Source organism: Oxyura jamaicensis, chromosome 4 (assembly GCF_011077185.1).
Source record: "Oxyura jamaicensis isolate SHBP4307 breed ruddy duck chromosome 4, BPBGC_Ojam_1.0, whole genome shotgun sequence".
In the NCBI taxonomy this organism is placed as follows: domain Eukaryota; kingdom Metazoa; phylum Chordata; class Aves; order Anseriformes; family Anatidae; genus Oxyura; species Oxyura jamaicensis.
The window spans coordinates 22,028,861-22,055,429 of record NC_048896.1 but is presented as its reverse complement, the minus strand read 5'-3'; the positions used below and the strand labels follow the sequence as shown (position 1 = coordinate 22,055,429).

At 39.8% G+C, this 26,569-nt stretch overlaps 1 protein-coding gene across 5 annotated transcripts; it reads right to left on the bottom strand.

Annotated features, from left to right (window-relative positions):
* Positions 1-388: 388 nt before the first annotated feature.
* Positions 389-22,896, bottom strand: YTHDC1 (YTH domain containing 1). 5 transcript variants are annotated; one of them, XM_035323564.1, is made up of 18 exons: positions 22,778-22,896; positions 21,092-21,226; positions 18,798-18,899; positions 17,846-18,174; positions 17,365-17,713; positions 15,955-16,044; positions 15,401-15,454; positions 14,700-14,794; positions 12,071-12,179; positions 11,854-11,971; positions 10,747-10,831; positions 8,714-8,880; positions 6,086-6,168; positions 4,576-4,612; positions 4,444-4,483; positions 4,277-4,339; positions 2,554-2,688; positions 389-1,823 (listed from the first exon to the last, which is right to left on the bottom strand). In XM_035323564.1, the coding sequence occupies exons 1-18, from the start codon at positions 22,803-22,805 to the stop codon at positions 1,599-1,601; spliced, it is 2,244 nt and encodes a 747-aa protein (XP_035179455.1). In that variant the 5' UTR covers positions 22,806-22,896; the 3' UTR covers positions 389-1,598. The 5 variants fall into 5 exon arrangements, with proteins under 5 accessions (XP_035179455.1, XP_035179456.1, XP_035179457.1 ...); XM_035323565.1 differs by lacking the exon at positions 15,401-15,454; XM_035323566.1 differs by lacking the exon at positions 21,092-21,226.
* Positions 22,897-26,569: the final 3,673 nt, after the last annotated feature.

Genomic DNA, 26,569 nt, shown 5'->3' with positions numbered 1-26,569 from the left:
CAGTGCAAAGCAAATGGTTTGGAGGGAGTTCAGCTTCTTGTAGTATTAAAAAAATGTTTCCATGATGGACGTCAGATTTTTTGCTCGTGTTTACTATAGATGTGTAGACTAAAATCTGCAATGTGTAGACTGCAATCTGCAATGTGTAGACTAAAATCAGTTCTAAGAAGACAGTGTTTCCACAACTGCCACACTGTGGTAAATCCTATATTGCAGCTTATTAAAACAGAGCTGCAGAATTTAGTGCTGTGGAGTTGGAGGACTTCCAAGCACTTGCTGCAATTTGGCTTTGTTACATAGAAGATACTGAACAAAGTACTGAAGAAAGGTTATGAAAGAATCCACGTAGTTAATGCAGATGTTTTGAGAACTAGGAAATTGCTGCGGACACTGAACAGCATACACTGCAAGTTTTACTTTTCTTCACAGTTTTACACCATTGGCATTTAGCTTCAAATATTTCCTATTTAAGACAAACAACAAGTGATGCAGTAATCACTATAAAGAAGACATGAGGAGTCTGGACTTGACAGGACTAATGCACCATTAGTAGACAGGTATGATTATGGCTGAAGACAGCCTATTATCAGCTTGAGGAACATTTTAAGTTAAAACATGCAAGGCCTTAATAGCTCTGATCAGCTAGAGCTACGTAAGTTGACTACTTAATTGTGGAAACAGAAAAGCAATTACCTTTTATTGCAGTAGTCCTTTTACTAAATTCATGCTTCTGGATTAATTTCACCCATTGCAAGCACCTTTAAACTATTTTTGAACACAAATACCTTCCTAGAACTGCCAGAGCTCATCAAAACTGGCAAGCTTAGAAGACCAAGAAACCCAATCTGGAGTTTTAATCATTTCAATAGTTATCAATTTATTTTTATATAAAAAATGGTAGCAATGTAGAATACAGCAATATTTTCTGGTTCCACACACGCAGGTTGTGAACATTCCAAGCAATGTGTATATTTTGGAAGGAGACTAGACAAGAGAATTGACCAAATGTTACTGAACTGGGAAGATTTTTTTTAAAAAAGGTTAAAAATTAGGTATCAATAGTGTCTTCTTAATATTGCTTTCATTACTGAAGACTGAAAAAACACTTGACTTTACAGACAGGGTTAAAAACCAGAAGAAAAAGATAGGCTGCTACAACACTGCCATACAGTCAAAAATCATACTTCAATATTTGCATACTTGATAGCAGCATTCTCCCACCGAACCATGTGAAACTACAGGAAGGAAACATCAAAGCAAAAAAATATGGCAGTTTTCCATCAGTATTCAAAAACCTAGAATGAAGTCACTAAGTAAATGAACACTTACTGAGAATTAATCAGTATCTACATTCTTAACTGTTTCCCATTCTGCTCCAATAGAGATGTCAAGTTGTGTCAGCTTTGCGTATTCTATGTTTGGCTGATCTGAGTTTTTCCAGTTCATAGTTCACTGCATGCTTGGAATAAAGAGGGTCATTATAAATCCTTCTACACAACGAACTTTAAGTAGACAGCTGGAAATAAAATATACTACTTGTAAACACACAAAAAAAATACAAGCTTTGTTGTTTCAAGTGAGCACTGGTTCCAGATAGATTATCTTCGGTATCTACCTCTTTCACCTCTGTCTCTGTCCCGGTCACAAATCCTCTCTCTCTCCCTTTCCCGATCACGGCCTCTGTCCCGTTCTCTGTCTCTTCTGTTATCTCTAGGACGGTCCCGTTCCCGCTCTCGGTCCCTCTCCCGAGGCCTGCTTCTCCGACCGCTGACAACTGCTTGCGTGCGGCGAAGAAAGTCATCCACTCTCATGTCATAGTCGTGCTGTGATAGAAGGACAGTTGTTTCTTTTCTTTTCCAGATGAAAATCCCCTCCCTGCCCTTATCCACAGGATTAGCTCTAACTCTTTGGAAAGCCCAGTATAAATATATGTATTTATAGATATATAGGTCTATGCCCAGCATTCACAAAGTTTCTCGCATCCACAGGCCAACATGATAGATCCATGATTCTACTGTGCACCAAGTAGAAAATATGTAAATTGGGATCCAAATGCCAGATACCAGCAAGATGAAGCCTTCAAAGCCTGCTAACAGAAGTGGTTCATTAATTTGGTCTGTTTTTTGATGTGCCCATAGAAGTTATAAAACTCAAACTTTTCTGCTAATGAAGAGAAAGTAATTTGTCATGCATGACTGCAAGAAGTGACATAAAGCCATGTTCTTATTCAAACTGGGCTTCAGCAAGAAAAAAGCTTCACAGCTTGACAACCAGATGCCATTTTATGCAAATGACTCATTTCGAGACCACATTCTGGTAATTCTGCACTTTATATCACCTGGGAGAGAGAGGCTTTTCAAAGATGCTGGAAATATCTAGCCAATCAATATCTAGCCAGTCATGTAGACTGACCTTTCCAAGGAAAAATAAAATGTACTTTAAAGACCCATATTTTCAAAGTCAACAAGTCATGGGTTACAGCTGTACTCTAAATTCCTCCTGTTCCTACTCTAGCCTGCAGACTTGTCTCCCCCTGACTTTGTGGACACTTACTACTCGTTTGTCTCTGTATCTTGCTTCATGTGGTACAGGATGATGTCCTGAGTATGGAGGGTGAGCTTGAGGTGGAGGTGCATGGTGCTGATAGTAAGGGTGGTGTGGTGGCTGCTCCATGCCTGGATACGGTGGCTACAAGAAAGTAACATAAAATGTGTTGAATGTTCTAAAACAAAGATATGTACCCAAAGCTTAGTGCTGGGAATTAAGAACAGAGGTTACTTTCATTCAGGTGGAAACCACTTAACACAGGCATCTAAATCTGATCAGTCTCCTAACCATATAGCAGAACATTTCTTATGCTTTACTGCCAAAAAGCAAATCACAGACCATATCAATGCTTTTTTACAAGTTTGGCCAACACCCTCCCCAGACCCAAAACACACCTTTCAATACCTGCCTCAACTTGATGCCCTAGGTGAAGTTTTACAACTTCATTTTATTAATTCTTATTAATGATCTATGCATATGGAATATGATTTTTTGTCCAAACCTACAAATTCTCACATAAAATTTCTGGTGCCATTCCTTATCAATATATCCTAGTTTAAGTGAACGAGCTTACTCTGCAAGACAAATTATTTAATGAAAGACTAGCAGATTCTTTTAATTATTATTTTAATCAAAGCATCTCTTGGCTTCTCTTCCATCTCTTTAATCAGTAAGGTATTTCTTTCAGATATTACTAAAGCATTTTTGCATGCATTGCTGCTCATAAATGAAGTAGGTGGAAGTGCTGGATTTTAAGATGACTACTTGGCCAGCATGCAGAATGGGGAAGACCAGGGAGAAAGGACAGGAGCATCTCTAGGTTTAGCTAGGTTTGAAAAAACATTTTCCTCCCAGTCTGAAAAATGTGTTGACCTTCAGTTATGGCAAGTGAGAGCAGTGTTACAGCTGAGAAAAATTAGAGGCTGTAACAGCATTTCTACATCTGGCACAGCCTGTTGCTCGTTCACCATATACACAACAAGAGCCAGAAAGCTTGTTGCAGTTACCCAAAATCCAGACTCAACTCAGAGCTAGAATAACAAAATATAACCACGATTAGTGACTATCGTTCCTCACAGGATGACAAAACCAGAAGTGAATGTAACTGATATTTTGCTTGTACTTAAATTCAACGTAGGTAACTGTATACATGCGTGCACATACACATGCTTATCTGACTGGGAAAAAAGTGCATTTCAGTGGAGGCTGCCATACGACATGGCTTATTTGGATTATGCTATTCAGTACAGTCTGCTACTTTCCTTCATGCTTCATTGCCATAGCCAAAATCAAGCCACTGCATAACACTTGAGCACACCAGCCCATTCTGTGAGACTCTGCAGCAAGTCCACCTCTGATGCATTTGCTGTCTGAAAGAAAGCCAGTTACAGTGAATCTTTAGCTGAATACAGAATTTGGTCACACCCTCTTGTGATCACACCCTCCTATAGAAAGGATCTGCAGTTTCCTCAGAGCCTTCAGTTCCTTCTAGGCTCAAGCCAACACAGATTCCTGCTGCTGTACAACTTACTAGAATGATGGACTATTGCTGAGAGCAAAATAAAAATACAAGATACTTGATAAGTAATTTTTCCTCCTTAAAATTTTACACAATTACAGAAAAGGAAAAGGAAAGAGGTGGGCACAGTTCAGATAAACTAGGCTCCCATAGTGGGGCACAGAAAAGCCGTATTTTGTAGAGAAAAATAGAGCTGAACAAGACACAAACCATTCCTTGCCACGGTGGTGGTGGTCCCATGTTGTGGAATTCCCTCACGTAATCATTGTAGGACTAAAATGAAAGACAATAATATTAATATTTGTGATTGGTGTTCTTTGGAAGTGCTGAAAGCTGAATATAAAGTGTTCCCACAAAATCAACATGCACCAACTTACCCCATTTAAAAACACATCCCGTCGAACTCCTGAAAATCGTCTGTTGGGAATAAAAATTTGCAGAACTAAATCCAAGTTATCCACACAGACAAATTACCAGGACATAAAGTGAACAGCATGAACACACCTTACCTGTCTACTTCAGGATACCTGGGATCCTTTATATACCCTGTTCGAACATCAAGCAGTGTTAATTTAATTTACCATCTCATTATAACAGTCTTAAAAAATATATACTTATTAGAATCTATCCTTCCATTTTGTAATACTTGTTACAATTTGGTAGCTGGCACACAGTGTAATGCCTGTTGTATTCAGTTTCAAAATAATCCCAAACTTACAATTTCTTGTAGACAGTAAAGAAAAATAGTATAGTAACAAAAAAATATACATATATAAAATGTGTGCGCATATATATTCATATGCGCTCACAGAAGCTTGCACACAGTACAAATATGGAAGGGGAAATCTGTGCAAAGACAAATTTATTTCAAATTAATTGGAACTGCCCAGAGGTCTGAAGGGTACTGTGCCCTGACAGTCAACCCATGGCCACTGCTACTTATTAACCATGCATTCAGTACAGAGTTGCCCAGAGTACCACCATTCAAAGCTGATTTCCTAGGTTTTGAATACAAAGTTAAACAGAAACTTAAAAACAAGGTAAAACCATCTGGAAAAGCTGTCCAGGACAAAGAATTATTACACCTTTAGTAAATTCCAGGAAGTAAACTTTCCACAGCTCAGCAAAATGGTGCAAAACACCAGGCATGCCTATGCTGCTAATAAAACAATGGTTTTGAACTTCATTATTTCTTAGAATTTTGTTCTGTACTCTAAATAATAGTTTTGGAAAGACAGGGAGAAGCAACAACATACTTTGTGTCAAATGCAGTCAAGCTGGAGAGATAAAGGCAGATTATTAAGAAAGATTTAGAAATCTACTAGTGAAATAATGGAATTTATATTTTTAACACTAGTGAAGCAAGTCTCTGTAGATTACAACCAACCATTTTGTAATATTTGCTTTCCAAAAAAAATCTCCAATATTATAAGCATTGTTGTTGCATTACCATTGTGAACATTTCTTTCTAGAAAACAGCAAAATTATTTTCCCAAACCCATCATTAGAGCCTCTTGCAAAATACAGTGTTCCTATTCCCTTCCTCATATCAAACTTGTAAAAAAAATTCTCTGGAAACACAATTGAGTGTCTACTACTGTCTCTAAATACAGCCTACTACTCAGGCTATTTTGGCTAACTTTCCCAGTAGGAAATTTCTGAGAGACATTTTAATTTGATGATTACTGCACTTGCAAGTAGGTCAAGCAAATCCTAGTGACTGGCAAGCATTTCAAATACCACATTAACAAAGATTTTGGAGAACCATGTACAACAATTTCCACAATTCTGAAATTCTTAGAAGGGCTTGTTCTAGATTAACTTATTTTTCTCAAAGCATTGAAGCTTAGTGCCACTAGACTTTGGCAAGAAGTGGGTTAAACCAGCAGGCAGCACTCGGGACAAGTTCCATTTTTACACCCCAACCATACCAAAAGTTTACTTTTAGAATTCACGAGGATGCACTAGAGAAAACACTTGTGAATTGGTGCACACAAATCTTCATAGTAAGATATTAACCTGGTCTTTGGTGAAATTCAGGGGGATAGTCAATCCTTGGTTTCTTTCTGCTGTTATGAATATCATAATCTTCTGGTCGACGCCTATACAAATTAGATATCAGAAATTAAACAAGGTTGCTTGGAGCACTCGGCACAGCAGAATACCTCAAAGGAATAGCTTGAGCTGCCCATGCTCTCCGCTTATCCATTCTGAACTTCATCTGCTTCAAATTATTCTAAAGCTTTAAGATTGAACTCAATTACATACAACACTCTGATTAAATACCATCCTGTTAGCTTTTGGTTACAGGTGCCTTGGTAGTTATGGAAGAAACTCTACCAACGGTACCTTTGTAACAAACAAAAGGTAACAGAATTGTCTGAAACAAATTCAGACTTAGGCTTTAGCATTATACTTTCACATTACATTTTGAACCAACCTATTGGACAACAGAATTTACATTACTGCATACAGTTAAAGTAAACGGTAAAATATACCACTACAGTCAAAAGGCACAGACATTACTTTGCTAGCTATGGGGTGAATAATTCTATAAGAGGTCTATTTGCATAACATTTATAAATAAAACTGTGCATGCTATTGTGAAATTGGTTTTCACTGCCACTTAGCTAGCTTCGTAGTCCAATAATATTATTTGTAACAAATTCTGTTCTAAGCAATTTACCAGTAATATATCAGTGCCTTTTACAGAAAGCTTAGGCATGTTTAAAATTCCTGATAATTAATTAGGGCTTTTTTTTTTTAAATACAGAATAGTTCTCTTATGGAATAGATAGTATCTTTAAGAATCTCACTCTCAGAAAGGCAAACTGTTTATAAAACATGTACATTCCCATTGCTGTTATGTTTAATAAAGAACTATGCTTAAAAAAGAACTGAGAACTGGCTGCTAATGTTGCTCCACCAAGGTACATAAACATTAATGGGAGATTTCAATGCTAGTGTAAAGGTGTTTCTAAACACAAATCAGCTACAATCCAACCCCTCATCCCCCACCAGCAATATCATTCCTTATGACAAAGACATGAAACTGACACTTTCTTATAATGCTTAATTACTGTGCAACTTGCTTGCTGAGTAATGAGCTCACACAGCTTTCTCTTAGTTTTATGAAAAGTCATTTCTCCTCCCCCTTCCCAACTTCAGTTTTTAAAGCCCACCATACCCAGTTACTAAGCTCTTTAAAACAAAAGCAGATCTCTACTATGAGCAAAAAGCCCAAAAACCAAAGCAGTTGCAACTACAGCAAAATCAGATCAAGAAAAATAGAAGCTGGTTTAAAGAATAAACATACCGCTTTCTTGTAGTTTTGAGAGTGCATTTACGACCGGTATAAATTATGATAGAAACAGTTCATATAGTAGTCCAACTACTGACTTTAAGCTGTAAGCCACATACATAAATGGAGGCCCTGGCAGGCTTGAGAAGGTGTGGTGGTGTTATATGTATAGTTTGCAGTCCATTGCAAAACCTTCACTTGTATATACTTTATTGCACTGGAAACCTCTTAGCTTAACTTCACAAGCCATCTTGGTGCTCAGTCCTTTAAAGCCAAAAATAGGGGGGCGCTGCCAGGTTTCCTCCTACCTACTCGTTATAGTGTCCTTTTTTTAAGCTCAAGGAAAAGGGGACTCTTGTTGGGTATCTGTACCTACCACAGGACGTTTCCACAAAGAGGAAACAACCAAAGGTTTCAGCCCAAACCATACATCAGTCTGTATGCAAAATGGCTACACAGGGAAAAGGTGTTTGGCAGAAGGGCTAATATCAGTTCTTTGCAAAGACTTCTCCAATTCTGTAACAAGTTATACCCCCTTTTTTTCTGGAAAATGATGTTAAGTTCATATAGCAGTGATCAATAACCATGTCGATCCTCTAAAATACTTTAAGTCCACAGGTACTGCCAGCATCTGGAAAGGTTGTATATACAGACACAGCAACAGCCATTCTGTTTGGTTTGTTGCCGGGTCTCCAAGGGCCACTCGATCCCTTTTGGAAAGAACCTACTGTTTTCAGAAGCTCAGCAAGATGTGTGAATTCAGTGGTTACATGTTAGAGAATATTTGGCAATGGGGTTAAAACATCACGGTGACACAATTTGAAACAGTCCCAATAATGCTCCTCTTGAATATCAAAATAACTTAAATATTTTATCCTCAAAATGAGGCGGCATCTTCTGTAAAATTCTAAGTGATCCTTATTAAAGTCCCATATTTGATAAGGCTTATCCAGAGACACACCTGAAAGAAAAGGCTTTTACAAGATATTAACACATTTTTGGCATATAAATATTTCCTTCTCTCCATCTAGCCTGCTCATAATAAATCCAAGCTTACCTACAGCTAGTGTTACATGTTGCATTATCTCAATAAATGATCTAGTCTAAACTAGAGAGCACTTTTAGAGCTTTTTTTTCTGCAAAAGCAAAGATCCCCATTTTCCTCTTGAAAAATGACAGACCGGGGAACCATGTGAAATCCTCAATGAAGCCACAAACTTGTCCATGCAGCTTGATTTGAGGATTTTCTCTCTTCTTTATCGCAGGGAAAGCTTTGACGAATCACATTCCTCCATCACGTTATTCTGACACATGTGCCTATTATCAGTCCAAAGAACGTTTCTAACCTTCCCACGTCCCGAACGGGGTCACGACGGGATGGGCGTCCTCTCGATCGGGGCTGTGAGTGCATTCTTCTCTTGTGCCTCATTTTATGAATGACTTGATACAAGTCAATACTTTCATCAGGAGGGAACAGAAGACAAAGCTGGGTTCCACATTCCGGCTCAATCTCCTACAATTAGTTAGAAGTTCAGTAGTGGTTTATAAACCGAAGAAAAGAAACTCTCCTCAATTACATTAGCAATATACACTTTAAAAAAAATAGACACTTTGAAGAGATTTCAGTATGATTCGAGACATAGCAAAATTCACTTACATTACCTTCAACTCTTTAGGGACTACTTAGAATTTTCATAAATTAGTCCAACACTTGGGGCAACCATATCTTCCCATGAGACAGGCCACACCACTGTTTTGCTACAAAATCAGAGGACTGTTTTTCATCACAAAGAAAATGATCACCTATTACAGAAAGAAAAGCAACACACGTACGAGAAAAATCCATCCTAGCTTCACGTACAGAGCCATGGCCTGATGAAGTTCATTATTACCACTCAAAAAATGATTTCTTTAGTCGACGACAGATCCGTGAAATACTAGGGTAACGCTCGGCAGCAGTCAAAACAAGCAAATCATGTGTTCAGGATTGTTAAGACAGGAACACAGAATGAGAAAATCATTATACCACTCTGGAAGTCCATGTTCCACCCATACCTGGAATATGGAGTGCATTTCTGAAGGGGAAAAAAAGGCACGGGGGACAGGGACAAGGACAGTAGAACCAGAAAAGCTTCAAAGAAGGTGATGTGGTTAACTGCATGTGTGGAACAATTCCTGTATGCAAAGACCAAATGAGTGGGGACTTTCAGCCTTGGAAAAAGAAGGAGGAATTTGTGAGGTGTGGAGAACAAGAGCTACAATGGGAGCAACCCTCTCCTCCAAACAACTCAACATCAGACAAAAATCAACTTGACACCCTTTTCTGGAGCAAGAACTTGGGGCCATAAAATTAAACTAGCAGAGGAGACAGGTGCTAAACAATCCAAAAAAGGACTTCGCAACCTGGTGACTAGCAGACCTGTGGAACACCCTAGTGAAGGATATTACAGATGCTCACTTGAGTTCTGAGGGAAAGTGTATGCATCATCAGAAGAAACATCCATTGGGGATTACACAAAATATAAACAGATAAATAACAACCACTTAATAAAATAACCTGAGTTGAAAAGCTGGGAAAACAAGCATGCTTGCCCAGTAACTAGCAGTACAGCAATTTTATGAAAAATGGAAAACCCTTATCTGCAACTCTATAGTGAAGGGGACGAAACATTAAAAATAACTGTTTCCTTGACCATTTAACAGAATCAAAGTTAACTGAAATAATTTTTTTTAGATCACACTACACTTGAACATGACAGAAAATACCATTTTACTTTTGCTACCTAACAAAGTGAAAGTGTCTATGGGAAAAATAATGCATGGAGTCTAACATTTTCCATACAGTATAGGGATTATGCAACTCCCATCTTGCCTTAAGAAAGCAGAACCCATTATTTTAAATCAAGGCGTGGTTACTTCATTACAGCAGCAACATACCTGCACTCTGGTACATCTGACAAGACAAAGAGCCACCCCACTTACAATTTACTAGTATATAATTTATAATGGTAGAGCCTACACCCCAAGCAATACAATAAAAAAGAAAAATGCAATGCAGAACACAGCTGCAAACACCAGTTCTTAAAAACTGATGTTATACAGGTTTGCACACCATACAATGCAAGACACATTACATTTCAATCCCAAAATATCAGTTTTGAAGCACCGAACACTGTTCCATCACAAAGACAACAACATTGGCATTATATTGTGTTGTTTCCTTCCCCCCCAACAATACTAAAAATAAGCTTCTTGCCCTTGTCACAGTACTCTACAAGTAAATGATCTGAAGAGATTTGAGATCTTCTGTACGTACAAACTTAGCAAGCACTAGAAGACATGAATTATTAAGCAAAAAAAAAAACAACAGAAAACAAACCTGTCCATCGCGTCCAATCTTTACTGGCTTATGTTCGTTCCAAGGATTGGTCAGGTGAGCAGACTTAGTGAACGGCAATTCACGCCTAAATATGCAAGTGGTATCATTTACAGCTTTGCCTTTGTATTTTACTTAAAAATAATAACGCATACTATAGGACCTTATAAAAAGAAAAATCCTGTTACCCTATCTACCAGCAGGTCTCTAAATAGATTTATTAGCACATATTAATACCTGAAGAATGGAAAATTTCACTGTCTTATTCCAGTGTTAACTACTGAAGCCAACACTTCGTCATTAAAGAAATTTGTATAATATTGAGGTTGTACAATAAGCAATCAATCTGAATATGCTGATCAGTCTCTACATGAGGTGGTATCTACACATACTGTTTATAGCAATGTCACTGAAATAAGGCCTGGAGCATCTAATCTTACTCTGAAGCTAGACCCTCTTTGAGATGGAGGTTGGAGTAGATAACTTCCTATGGTCCTTTCCAGCTTCAATTTTCCTATAAATTGAAGTGTCACCTCCCCTGTATTTATTCATCAGCACAAGTGCTTACGCGCAGCATCTCACTGGACTGATAGACGACTTCTTTACAACACAATCAGTTATATCAACCAACATCCTACGTATTATGCAAGTAGAGAATACTTCATAATGTAATCTATTACATACGTTATTTTAGAGCAGTAGCATTTTCTATGTTCAGCCAGATGCCACCATGTCAGTAAAACATAGAAACATCCTTACAGGATTCCTCCCCACACTCTCCACAGCTGTCTAACGAGTGAGCAGTTGATTTTCCTCCAAAATTTCAGAATAGTTTTCTAGTTTCAGGGCAAGAGATCAGTGAAGGAAAACACTCAAGTGGTAAAAATCTCTAAACTAATTAACTGTCGGCAGAAAAAAATATTTGCTGTAGTGCACATCAGGTACAGACCTGAATCCCAAGTTCAGTAACATGTGGCCATGAGTATAGGGGACAGAGAACAGTTCTCTAGTTGAAATGAATTTTCATGCTATCAACAGTCAACTGAGTAATACATAAAAATGATATTAGGTCTTGTTACTAAGCAGAAACATAAACGAACAGTTATTTACCTGCAAATCCAGTCAATTTTAAAGACACCTCCCAACATTTTTGCATTCATTCCTGCAGGCAGCACCCAGTGTATAGGTGATCCTCCATGATGGGATTCTGAAGAAAGTCTTGCAAACCCTGAAGGATTTCACATGAATTGTAACGAAGACAACAGAAAAGCTACTGCACATAAAATCGCACTTTTACTTACCTTGATAAAAGCTAACTTTCCCTTACCTTGGAATTTGCCACTCTCTCTTACAGAAAATATCAAAATAACACTCCTTGCTGATCTAAATGCAGCATTAAGCTTCTTTTCATTCACTGGAAGCGTTGACCATACTCCCTAAAACAAAACAATCCCCACCCCAACACCAAAACATGAGTTCATCTCAAGTGATTTAGCTGAAAGATTTCAAGTATGTAGTTTAGGGGAGGGTAACAAGACTGAACTAGTGCTTTGGGATAAAAGATAATGGAAAGAGAATGGTATTGCTAAAATCACTCTTTCAGAAAGAGTTTTTAGCCTGCCCTAGGATAATGCTTTTAGAAAAAAAAGTTTTTTTAAAAATGGCTTTTCCATCTTTTATGAACACTGCAGATGCATTTAGACCACTCATAAAGGTGTTGTTTGTAATTATGATGGACAGATAACATAAGAACATTTGTCTTTAGTATTTTTAAGTTGTTTTAAGTGACTTTAGAAACTCATGTATTTTTATGAATATACACATACTAGGAAAAAACAGCAGCATCCATATAAAAGGTGGGCAGGTAGAGTCCAATAACCTTGTTAGCCTGACAGATTAGCAGAAGGCAGCTTGCAGACTTTGAAACTCTTTTAGCGAATGGCCAGAAACAAAAGACACCAGACAAACATTTTAAATTGGCAATACAACTCAAAGCAGTATGTTCAGCCCCATACATCACCACTGGCTAAATCCTGACTTTTACCTTTCATGAACCATTTGTCCAGCTATACAAAACAAAAAAAATAAACACTTGCTTCAGGCTATCAACCAAGCCAAGCTGTAAAATAACCAGCTTGTTGCACTATTTTTCAGCAAGATCAGCTCCCTAGCCCATTTCTTGGGACCAGCACAGAGTAGATGGTTATGCTGGTTTAATATTGCTCAAACTTCAGCCTCAGAATATGTTCCAGTAGATGCTGAAGAAAACATTCCTCCCTATCCTTTTCTTTTTCTTTGAAGACACGCTTTCATGTCCTACTCTGTGCTCAATTACTGGTCATCTGACTCTGTGATGACCAAATTCATTAGAATACAGTCACCAGAGAACTATTTCGTTTTAACCTGTTACTAGCTTTTAGTTAGATGTATATTGCTTTAGGCTGTTCATGAAAACACACTGTGAGTTAGACTAGCTTCTTACATTGGCTACACAAAAGCCAGTGCAGTTGCAAAGCCAATGCAGTTGCAAAGTGCTGGTGTTAATATATGAAGAGACAAAATATCTACAAAAAGAACTTTATAGGAACTAGAAAATTGTTGCAACCCTCAGGAGGCATTGGGAAGATGGCACAAATACCTCCAGAGATACTGTCCACCCAGGACATTCCTTTAAATCCTAGCAAATGGCCAGGGACAAAATGTCCTTGCTGCCTCTCATGCACTGGTGGACCACAGAGCATTAAACAACTGTGCATCCTTTTTATTCTGCTTCTGTAACATGACAGAACTTGGCCTCTATTGCAGCTGACAGGTACTGACAGAACAGAACGTAATACCACATTGCCAAGATTTCATGGAGGAATCCCAGAGAAACAAACTTTATGCTCCGGTAAGGAACATGCATGTAAGATCCCACCCACAGAATTTCTGTCCTTAAGGAAGAGTAACCAGGATAGCTGATCACCCATCCAAACAAATGTTGTGGCCCAGGCAAAGTGCTCAAATCTGCTCGCTACAGAGTCCAAGAGCTCAGCATCAACAAGCAGAGATGATCCATCCCATATTATCACTGCGTATCCCTTACCTGTTATGAAACCTGTCTGATCACAGAGGAAGACGCAATGCACAGAGCAAATTCCAAATAAAAAGAACCATAGCACTGAAAAGGAAAGCTCCCCTAAATCATCAGAAGCAGTAGACCCATGGTGCTGAACTTATCAAAGAATGCCAGTCCCTAACCCATAACATGATAACACAATTGTAACAATAACTTTTGAAAAGCTGTAAACAATTTTTAAGAAAAGGCACAAAATCATTTTCTGTAACTTCTGAACAAAAATGCAATTAATTGATTACAAGAACTATTCTTATTCTTTTTATTTTTTTAAGTATGTTATTTAATATTTCTTATTTTAAAATTATTAATTTACTTTCTGAATTTTAGAATTCAACTTTGTGTGTGCTGGAAAAATAGCAACACTCCATTCATTCATTGTATTTTGCAACTGTTCACCTTAAGAACGATCAGTTTTTCAAAAAAGTATTGTGAAGAGTCACATTCAGAACACAGCATCAGGCTATAGCACCTCAGAGATTTGTTAGGCAGAGGTGGAAAATGCCTCTCAAAAAGCAGGAAGTTTCTTGAACCAGCTATCCACTGCCTGATGCTCCCTCAACATTTTCAGAAGCACAATAAACTCCAGTCTTAACTTTCCCATGGCTTAAGGCCCCTTTTTAAGCATACTCTATCAAGACAAATAACTGATGGTTTGGAAACTTCTCTGGACTACAGTGGAAGCAGAGTAACTACGCCTAAAGAATCAAGAAACATTTCATTCTTGTCTCTACCAAGACCTGAGCAATGGATAAAAGAATGCATAAATCAGTATATTTTTCTATAGTAAGTTGTGTTTCAAAATACTCAAGGTGATCAGTTTGAAGAAAATTAAACTTACCTTTGCTTTAGCAAGTGATACATTTTCATGGTTATTACTCTTGATGAGAAAGAATCTTGCATCCTGGAGAATGTATTTAAGTTTACTTGTTTGGTCTGAAAAACAAAGCATCAAATAAGCAGAACTGTAAATATTTACAGTTTTCAAAAGTGTTGCTGTCATTGTAGATAGCTATTTCCTTCAAAATACACTAGATCCCACCCAGTTCCTACCTATGTATCAAGACAGTCAACCACCCAACTCAAAACTTGAAGTCTAAGCTGTAGAGTACAAAATGTAAAGGGAAAGTCAAACCAAAACTAAAACTCAGACGTTCATATAAAGAAAAATAAAATAAAATCAGCACAATTCAGTGATGTTCCGATATATAGGACTTATTTCTTTTGTTAAGAATCTTTGAACGAACAGTGAGAAACATTTTTATCAATATTAATCCTTCAGTAGAGACTATTGAAACATTCTTCTGTTCAAATGAAAGCACCTCGTTTTTTGCTTTTTCTGTTTCTACTACGAGTAAATCAGCTGAAATTTTTCTATTTCAGTCTCAACACATGCAAAAGTAGCTTAAGATTCATTTACGCTCACAATAATTACATGCTCAAATTGATTTATATCGGAACATTACTACTTACACATCATTTAATGAACAGAGACAATGGCTTGCTAGGGGCATGCATTAAAAATTCAAATTTAAATGATACCTTTTTGGACAGCACGAACGGAAGATGATAATTTCTCATGCTTCTTTTCTGAACCTGTGTTTAGCCAAAGTACATTTTGTTCAGATTGAGCTTTAATAGAGATAATATACAATTTCTACAGCCTTGTCACATACAATTTTCATTCATGACAAATTATGCTTTCTGGCGCGCACCCACACACACAAAAAAAATACTGTTCAATGTGCACGAGTGTTTTGTTTTGATTTGTTTTTGTTTGGTTTTGTTTTTTTTTGTTTTTTTTTTTTTTAAGTAGTATTTGAACAGTTTCCTACTCAGAAAACTAGTCACTGAATCATCATCTTCCAAGTTTAAAAAAAAAGTGAAAATTCCACTTAAGCAACAGAATAGCATTAAAGTAACAAGAAAGCCTACTTCCCCCCCCAAAGGTATCCACACACAACATGCCAGAAGTCAATACCAAATTGTACAAAGCTACATACCCCATAAGTCTCTACAGCCAGTTACATTTATTTTAGATTACACATTAAGATTTGATGCAAGTCAGGACAACAAGCAATAAAAGGAAAAAATACCTGCATAGGATTCTGATGCAGAACTTCCACTTCTATCAAAAACAATTGGAGAGATACCTCTTGCTCTCTTCCTTTCCTTCTTTTTCTCATCTAAAAAAATAAAAAGAAAAATATAACAAATAACAGCAATATTTTAAACATCAAGTGGCAGGCAAAATTCAAATAAGCAGCATGCACAGAAGAAGCAAATGCTAAGTAGTCAAGTTTTCAATTCACAAAAAGATGACAAATGCCACGTATCTAGAAATTGCATGCAAAGTTTTGAGACAATCTCCTGGGTGTTCTAGTAAGTAAGGGAAGTTTAGTTCTCTCCAGCCTTCAGCCAAATTTGCAACACAGAGTGCAAGCTCTGATAGTGACATGGGCTTGCCTTCTCAAAGTTCAACAAAAGGAAAAGAGATAGGAAAACAAAGCACTGTGGCACATAGGCTGTTTTTTCTACTCTAAAGAGATTTATGTTATATTGCGGGCATTTTCTGAAAAATTATTACATCTTTATCTTTTCATTACACCTTATAGGCCTCCATAAAACCGAATTAAAGACAGATGTTAAGGAGAAAGGCCACCCATGGAGACTTTAGACCAGGAAGCTACTATGTAAGAAGAATATCAACAGGAGACTGTAAGCCTCTTTCTTATTTGAAAAAACAAAGAAACAGAACAGTACCAATTTCTCCACCATGCAGAAATTACAATACAGAAATCACCTTTTCCAAGGCTTACTCGATCCAAACCCGTTATGTCTGGTTGTATAAAGACAACTAAGGGGAATAACGTTCAGCTTTACTTGGAAGATAGGTCTGCATGAACTTGAAATCTTGCAAATCTTCCAAAATTTATGTCACTAAAAACTCTTATCTGTATGTCAGCACTGGTTACACTACATAGCTGTGAACCATTTGTTTCTAGTTTTTGCTCAGAACTTTACTCTCACTCTAAGTTTGTCTTAATAGCTAAGCATTTCAACTTAGACTCATTATGCTGAAGGCAGCCACTATTTAAGCTCATCTAACATAGTACCTTCTCTGGGGAAGACAGTGCTCTGACTGTACCAGTCTACCTGGTCATTTATCCGCATGAATATATAGCTCACCACCAACTTAAAATTAGTTGCATGGGAAGTTAAGCCACAAGGAAAATATTCACTAAGAAACTGTGAACTAAGAAAACATCATCTCTAAGATTCTAAAGTACTTAGCAGTAAGGCCAAAGCAATCAAGAACAATACGAATCTTCAGCAAAGAAATCCTGATTTCCACAAGTTTTTGTGTAATGAAAGACCACTTTCCAGTAAGATTCTTCCTTCCTTACGATTTTTCAAAATTAAGATCTTAATGACTTGTGCTGCTAAGATTTACTTTTGACATGGTCAGGAAGGTGTTTCCGACTAGTGTGCTAAATGACACCCACCTGACGCATCTGAACCAGATGCAGATCTGACTGATCCATCTGTGAACGAGGCAGATTCAGAATCAGAATCACTGGCTTCACTCCGTGTGTCATAGTCATTTCCTTCCTTCTGATCTCTCTCATCCTGTTCATACTCTTCTTCATCCTCTTCCCCATCTTCTTCCACCTCTTCATCCTCCTCCCCTTCATCATCTTCCTCTTCTTCCATTCCCTCATTTTCTGTATTGCCTTGTTCAGAGGAGCCACTACTGCCAGTCTCATGATCTGAACAATACTCCTCAGAGTTCACCTCTTCTTTTGAAGAATGGCTGGATCTGCTTGGTCTTCTATCCATATCATGTCTGATTCTCTGATGTTTAAAGAAAAAGTGAATCAGTGGACATATAAGATTGTCAGGATGCACCCACAGTCCTAAGAGAATCTGCCTTATAAAAGGTCTTATAATTGTTTTTATTTATAAGGCAGCAAGAACATTTAATACCTCTGAGCCATCTGGTGTGGAAGACTTTGCCCTTCTGTCAAGATCCCTCTTCCTCATGCAAGTCTTCTCTGGCTGTCCTTTATAAGGATCCCTGGAACTGCTTGACATGCGCGTCTTTCGATCACCATCTGGGCGCTTGTTTCTATCAGACCTCTGATACTCCTCATTCTTGTATTCTGATATCGGCTTTCCTTTTGTACTCACTATTCTCTTGTTATTGCTAACTGATGAACTAGGAGGCTTTGGCATCATCTGCCTTGATGAATGCAGAGAAGGTTTTTGTCTCTTGCTTTCAGCGTTTTCCATCCTGTCACTTTTTCTTTTTGATCCTTAAATAAAAAGAGATACCAAGCTCAATGTTATTTTGCACATAACACCAAAAACTGCAGAGAATCCCACTTCCTCTACTTCGGTATCTGTGACAGCAACAGGGGATTTACCATCTTCCAGGTGTAAGCTTTGCTACAACACTCAATACTGCCTGTTAGGAACAGCTAATGTTCTAAAAAGGGCGTATTACAATCCTTTAGGATATCCCACTAATCCTTGAGGTTTTGGTAGGTGTTTTCTAAATTTTATATATGAGGACATTAAATTCTTAAGGGATTGGTCTAAAGACAAACTACCAGCTGAGCCAGAAAGGGACTTCAGGATTGCCTTGCTCCATTTCACTTTATTAAACCAAACCATACAGTCTTTTTCTAATGGCAAATATATTCATGATAAGGCAGACTCCACAACTGTTTGTATGATGAAAGGACACCTAGTTAAATGTTTGTCCGGAAGGTCTGGCGGAAGAGTACATCCCTGTGAAATAAAGACTTCCGTTGACTCTTTCACTCTTTGAAGCAAGTTATAAAAACCGCTCAAAGACTTTGACCCTGCTAAGACAGACTTATTTATTTTAAGTCATTTACTTTTGTATAGAACATCCACTACCATAGTCACCTACCCTTTTTCTCACTTTTATCTTGCTCACTATCGGGGTTATACAACTCATCATCTTGGTCAGGAGCATCAGTCAAAATGTCATCCAGGACATTCAGTTCACCATCTGAAAACAGAAGAGTTAATAACAACCATAACGAGTCTGAAGATGCAAACTACAGTAGAACTAGTATTTACAAACCAGAACATTTCCTTTAGGGTTACAGATCTGTCACATAGCAAAACTTAATGTCTCGATTTTTTCCACAACTTCAATTGGTTGGATTGAGCAAACCCAATAAAACAACTAAAATGTCACAGAATGCATTTAGGCACCTAAATAAGGTCCAGCTTGGTTCCTCGCATCACGTAAGCTTTACAAAGCTGACCTAAAAATGCAAGCCTAACAAAAAAGCCTGTACAAAAACAGAGAAAAAGGAGAGTGGGTGATAGCCGAAGTGCCATAAGAAAAGAGGAAGGATCTTCCTACTTCAAATCCTGAAGAACTTGCAGATTTATTATTCTCTTCTGCCCTGCTATTTTTGTTCTCACTGCTGCATTAGGAGGGGAATTTTGTGGTTCACCTCCAAGGAAAAAGCCACAAAAGGGTGCTCTTGATAAGCTATCAAGACCATAAGCTAGGTCAAGCCACTGAAGAAGTGGAAAGAAATACTTATTTGCTACTTAATTCTGAGTTGCTCTGAAAAGAAAAAAAAAAAACTAATTCACTTTAAGCACCAGGGCAAAAAGTTAAGGAAATTCGTGCTAGAGATAGTAAATGATTACATTTGGTCACACAACTTTTAAAACCTGTCACTGCTTCCAGCTCTGCTTCGCTTTGAGTGAAACTAATGGGGATATGTGGCGATTCTTGTAAAGAGATTCATTAGATGTAAGACAGCAGATCAATATTCCAATCACTTTCAAAATAAGACTGGACCACATGTAAGCATGCAAATGGAAAAATAATAGAAAAAAGTATTAATTTAGAATCCCATATTACTTCTCCCAGACTCTGGAATTCTGAGCTCTTTCACTCTATATTACTGTTAGCGATTCTATTTTCTGTGTTCCAAAAAAGGAAAGTGGAGCAAATTCCAGGGATTCAGCTACTGACAGTATCTGGAGAAGGTACTATGTAGCACGTTAAAAAGCAGCAGGTCAGTCAGTATTCTTGTGCTGGACACAATAAGGTTAAAGCAGTAAACAAAGCCATCCAGAGTATGGCAATTTGTTTATCTGAAAATCTTGAGCCGTGCCACAAGATGAGTTTTACAGCTTAGTATTAAAAAAAAAGTAAATATTATAATTTTTCTCTCTATTATAAACACCTGAATCTGAAGTCACCATGTGTGCTAGCCTCCCTGCTGGCACGTCTTCACATTTTCTGTGGCAGAGGAATGTAGAAGTGGTCACTGAACTGCATGGCTGCTGTAGATGATGTAAAGGAAGTGGTGCAGAGAGATGGATCAAGCCTTTCCCTTGCAGTTTACAGTTAGAGGACATTCAAGTATCACAAAGCGACATTGCAATTCATATGGGACCAGACCGTGATGCTTGTAGATACGTATATATCCACAGCAAGTATTGTGGCTTTTAACGATGAGAAACGTAAGAGCCAGGCTGATGGATGTGCAACTGCTAAACATGGGTTGCAGTTTTCTGGCTTTCATCATGTTTCCCCACAAAGGGCTGGGCAAGTTCTTAACACAAAATTTTGTCACTGGAGACCAACAAAAAAGAGGACTCCTGGGATTAAAATATTAAACTTAGCACCCACCTCAGACTACAAATACTGAGCCTCAGCCTTCATTCCGTTTTAGCGCGGCAACAGCATGCTTGAGAAAACTATATTTAACCTAGCTACTGCAGTAGCATTCAGAGATGTTAAAAGGTATTTTGAACCAGGTATGAGCTGGTTCAAAAATAAATGAGAAAATAACAAAACTTTTATGGAATAACCACATCTGACATGACAGGCAAACCCTTTCAGGGTTAGGTGGGCCTGAAAGTCAGAACCCTAAAAAAAGTATTCAAAGGATATCCTGTTTCTGTGATACATCTGACTCCTACAAGATTTCCATAATTATTTAGCAAGCTGCTAATGCAAAAGCGGGAATCTGACCACACAGTTCCCATCTGCCACCTGCATCAGGTATACTGCTCAACTGACCTCCATAAAATGATTCCGCTCGCTGAGCCGTCACTGTTAAGCGTTCAACCTGATCAGCTAAATCATCTCAGAGAGATCAAGGTAAGCATCAGGAAAAGCACAAAAAAAAAAGAAACAGAAAAACAGTAGAGGGACAGATTTCTTACAGTTCATCACTGCTGAAGGGGGAAGGTCCACATGGGTCCATTTCACTACAGACACTCCCAACTGGGCTCTCCTGCAACTCATCTTATGTTGACTCCGGGGTGTGTTGGATCCCTCCATGAACAAATTTAACTCACCTGAAACAGCAGGAAAGTAACCTGGGGAGGGTGTTTTTCCTCTGCTGGCCAAAAGAGTTAGATCTATTCAAGGAAGGGTCCAAACGAGAAACTGAGTTGGCAAACAGAGGGGATAAGACCACACAATTTAAAACTGAAAGGGTCAGTGAGATTTATTTCCACTTTCCCTAAGCAGTGAAACAACATTTCTCTTTTAGAAGGAGTACAGAAATAACATTGCATTTGCAGTAGAAATAAATTCAGTTACAAACAAATGTTTATTAACACCTGCTACCCAATCATAATCCACCCTTTCACAGAGGAGCAAGTTAAAAGCAAATTAAAATACAAAACATCAAAACATTTCTTGTCTGCTACTCATAACTTGACCACTGTCAGTGATTAAACAAAAAACCCCAACACACATCCTAAATACACAAACAAATTAAAGCCTATCTGGATAAATGGTTATAAGAAAAAAAATAAGAATCCAGTAGTACATATTTCAATTTCACTGCTTTTCTAGAATGGCAGCTAAAATCTATGTCAGAACAACCCAAATATATCCTAGCCTTAGTCTTACAATAATAAAGCTAAGAATCGAATATCAGGATTAAATTTACTCATCAGCTCTAACAAAACCTAATAGGAATTTTCCAAGGTTTCACAACAAATACTAAACATAGCAGACTTTCACCGTTCTCGTGAACGGCATTTCACAGCCAGCTATCCTGCAAGAAGTTTTAGATTAAATGCGTTCCACAGAAATCCAGAATGACGCAAACCAACCCACATCACTACCAGGATGCTTTACCTTTTTAATAAGACTACTATAATCTGCGCTAACCACCAGACAGCAACCCGCTACATCTGACGCATGTTTTCATATCTTTGTCGTCAATTTAGCAAGGACCGACTCATATAACCTCACGGACAGCACGTGGATCATTTCGGCTTCCACAGACTGACAGGCTGTTCTGAGCGTTCAGAATATATGTCACCCTGGAAACATTTAATTCTTTAATTTCAAACTTATTTACCCACAGTGCCCACTAAGCTTAAAGGACTGCAGGGAAGACAGGAACAGCGAGCAGACAGCACTCAAAGAATACTGCAGTCCCAGCTTCTGCTTGGCAAAGTAACTATGTCTCTTGACAGAAAAGCTTAAGGAAAAAAAATAAAGGAAATTAAGGAAAAAAACGACGAAAAACAGATAGTTCAGCGGGAGGATAACCAGCAGCAACCCGCCTGCAGCGTAACGAACCTCGCTGCCCTCTGACTCGCTCCCGCTGCTGCAGTCACCTTGCCCCGAGCCCGCTGTTAGGGCAACACGTCCCCATCCCCTCACGAACGTCCCGTCCCCACACACCACATCCCAAAGCCGCAAAAACCGCCCCCGGAACGGACCTCTGGTGCCCGCCGCTCTCCTCACGGGCGAAGGCCCGCCGCCAGCGACCGAGCAGGCCCGGCTGGGGGCAGACAGCCCCGCCGAGGAGCACCCAGCCTCCCCAGCCGCCCCACCCGCTCGGCCCAGGCCCCGGCTCCCTCCCCCAGCCCGTCCCCCGGAGCTACCTTTCTCCTCCCGGCTGTCCGCCGCCATCCCGCCGCCGCGCCGCGACGCGCCGAGCGCCTAAGATGGCGGCGCCCTCTTCCTGCGCCCAACGCCTCCCCTCCCACCAGGCACCGCGCTGTTTACGCGCAGCGCGTCACCGGCGGAGGAGGAGGGGGAAGGGGGGGGGGCGGGCGGGGTGGAAATGGCGTCCAGCAGCGCATGCGCGGTGGTAAGGGGCGGTGCGGGGGTGTGCGCAAAGGGCTTGCCGTGCTCTGCTGTGTGCGCATGCGCAGTTATGGGAGGGGAGGAGGAAAGGGAAGGGGAAAAAGGAAAGGGAAAAGGGGAAAAGGGGAAGAGAGAAAGGAGGGGGAAAAAGGGAAAGGAAGGGGAAAAAGGGAAAGGAAGGGGGAAAGGAAAGGGGAAAAGGGAAAGGAAGGGAAAAATGGAAGGGAAAGGAAAAAAAAAAGGAAAAAATGGAAGGGAAAGGGGGAAAAACGGGAAGGAAGGGGAAAAAACGGGAAAGAATGGAAGGGAAGGGAAAAGAGGGTGGGGGGGGGGTGATGCCATTGCTGCCTGCTGTTAATGGGGGGCTCGCTGGGGTTTTATTGAAACGGGTTGGGGTTGCCCGCTGTGCTGGGGGATCAGGTGTAGGGAAGGAGGAAAAAAAATGTATAGAGGAGGGAAGTTTGCAGAGGATGCCCAGTTGCAGGGAAGTGTCGACCTGCTAGAGGGTAGGAAGGCCTGCCGAGGGACTGGACACGTTGGATTGATGGGCAGAGGCCAGTGGGATGAGGTTCAACAAGGCTTAGTGCCGGGTCCTGCACTTTGGCCACAACAACCCCACACAGCGCTACAGGCTTGGGGCGGAGCGGCTGGAAAGCTGTGCAGAGGAAAAAGGTCTGGGGGTGCTAATCAAAGCTCGCCTGAACATGAGCTGGTAGTGTGCCCAGGTGGCCAAGAAGGCCAACGGCATCCTGGCTTGTATCAGGAACAGTGCAGCCAGCAGGAGCAGGGAGGTGATCATCCCCCTGTACTGTGCTCTGGTGAGGCCGCACCTCAAGCACTGTGTTCAGCTTAGGGCCCCTCACTACAAGAAGGACGTGGAGGTGCTTGAGCGAGTCCAGAGAAGGGCTACGAAGCTGGTGAAGGGCCTGGAGCACAAGTCCTGTGAGGAGCAGCTGAGGGAGCTGGGGTTGTTTGGTCTGGAGAAGAGGAGGCTCAGGGGAGACCTCATTGCTCTCTACAGCTACCAGAAAGGAAGGTGTGGGGAGCTAGGGGTCGGCCTCTTCTCACAGGTAACTAGTGATAGGACCAGAGGGAATGGCCTCAAGTTGTGCTGGGGGGGGTCAGGTTGGATATGAGGAGACATTTCCTCTCAGAAAGAGCAGTCAGGCATTGGGACGGGATGTCCAGGGAGGTGGTGGAGTCACCGTCCCTGGAGATGTTCAAGGAGGGATTGGACATGGTGCTTAGGGACATGATTTAGTGGGTAGGGTGATGGTTGGACCAGATGACCTTGGAGGCATTTTCCAACCTTAATGATTCTGTGATTCTATGAAAAAAAAAGTTTCTGTCCCCTCAATGTGAGGGTGGCTGAGGGAAAGCCCTCCCTTGTTGCATGGTGTTTCTATGCTGATGTGGTGGCTGCCCGAGGTGCTAGAGCTCTCGTCATGGTTCCTGAGAAGGGCAGAACAGTCATGGCTTTCCTCTTGGTTAGGAATTGCTGCACAACATGGTTTTGATCACCTGTGTGAATGGTTTTTGGGTCTACATCAGATGTGTCTGCAGCTGTCCCATATTTTTTTCACAAGCGCATACATATTTTTTTGTTTTGGTTTCCATTTTTTTTTAATTATTGTTGTTACGTTGTTTTTCACCTGGCAATGTTCGGCTTGTTTTGTAAAATCTATGTTTAAACATAAACCAAGTGTGCTTTATCAAGCCAAATTATTTTTTAAAGAAACTTGGGATTAGTGTATACTTCCCTACTATAACCCAGGTGAAAACTATAAGTGCCCCTGTTTTAGTTACCTTTTCAGGCAGCCTGGGTACTTGACTGCACTACAGTATTTTATTACTGCTGTGTGTAGCTCACAATTAACAGAGAGCTTGTTAGTATTATAAAAGTTCAACCAGATTATTCTATGTGCCCAGGGAGGTTGTGTTGCATGGTGATGCCTGCTGTAGACTGAGTGACAGTATTTTTCATGCTGCAGGTCTTTGCTAGTGCAGTCTGATGGGTGCAGCCAGTCTACTCAATGCCTTGACTGCCAGAGCAATGTAGTTCCGGGGTGTTTCTCTTGTGATCTTTGGTGTGTTTGCCTACTCTTGCAGGGTCGACAGGTTAGTAAAAATGTCTGGTCAGCCCCCTGCCTGTTGGTTAGTCTGCCTAAAATGTCAGGAAAGATAACATTTCCTTTTCTGTGAGGAAGGCTGGAGTACAAAGTGTGTCCTCTGACATGGGTCAGGATTGTCCATCTTGCTTCAAAGCTGTCAATGCAAATCCCAAATAGAGGATAAAAACATCCACTGAAAAACTACAGTACTTCTTCGGTGAGATGATAAAAGCTAGAATTAGGTGAAAAGAAAGAAATTGCTGAAATGACTGTGCTGCTACAGGAGATAGAAAGGTATATGTTCTTCAGATTTGTAGTGGCTTTCTGATCTGAATGGAGGTTTTCACTTCTGTAGTACTCTAACTGATTCAACGTTTACTCATCTGTGAATCTTCATCCTTTCTCTGGAATTGCATCTTGTGAAATATGCAGGACTTGACCTTAGTAGTTTTGCTGACACTTACTTCTTGATTCCGTAGTCAAAGAATGCAGAGCAGTTCTTGTGTGTGCTTGTATCTATCTCATCAGTTAGGTAAGCAGCTTGTGGAGTGCCTTTCAGCAGCTGGAATGCACATGACAGGTTTCCTTAGTGTGCCTTATTCCTGAGTGATACCTGCTTTCTCTCATTTTACTAGAAATTACCAGGTGGTATTGCATTAGCGGATTTTGTTTTAATTTCTGTCTATTAAAACTAATGTGAGAGATAACTGACCAAAAAGCTGTCAGGCTGTGTGTAATCCACTAGATGGTACCATTGAAGTGAGTTAACGGGAAGGGTGCTTAGTCAGAAGGAACGGTGGTTTGCATCCTTCTCTTTGAATCTTGCAGAAGTACCCAGCTAGCCTTGGAGAAGGCTGTGCTTTTATCCAGGCATAGCCCTGTTGGTGGGTTTCATCCTTTCAGTGTGGCATGAAGTTCAAATACTGGTGGCGTAAGTCTAGCACCTTTTCTGTAGTGTGTTTTTGAAGCAAAATAGAAGTCTGCAAGTGAGGATAGCTGCTGAAATATTTCTTGAGGGTGTAATGGCTTTGGCCAACTCTCACCATGATAATCATTTGAATAGGAGGACAAAACTAAACTATATCCAGAGATTCCTTCCAACCTCAGCCACCTTGCAGTTCTGTTATCAATGAGCACTTGTTTGAGAACTAATATGGCAAGAGAGACTCCGTGGTGCGCTGAAGCAACTTGTAGCTGTGGCTTCCCATATAGCTTACAATATACCAAATCCAAACAGAAAAGGGAGGAAAAAAGGGGTAGTGAGCTTGGTGGTGGGTTTCTAAGGCTAAAAGAGTTCTTGCTATGATGGAGATTTGTAGTTATCCTTTTATTCTGAGGAACAGATAATGACTTTGTGTTGTCCAAACCTATTCTAACAGGAACGTGGAAGAATTCCCTTGGTGTCTGCAGAGAGCCCTACAGAACCAGGTTAAGACACTGAAAGTTCTCCTTTTAAACTCCCTTCTCAGTGCTGTT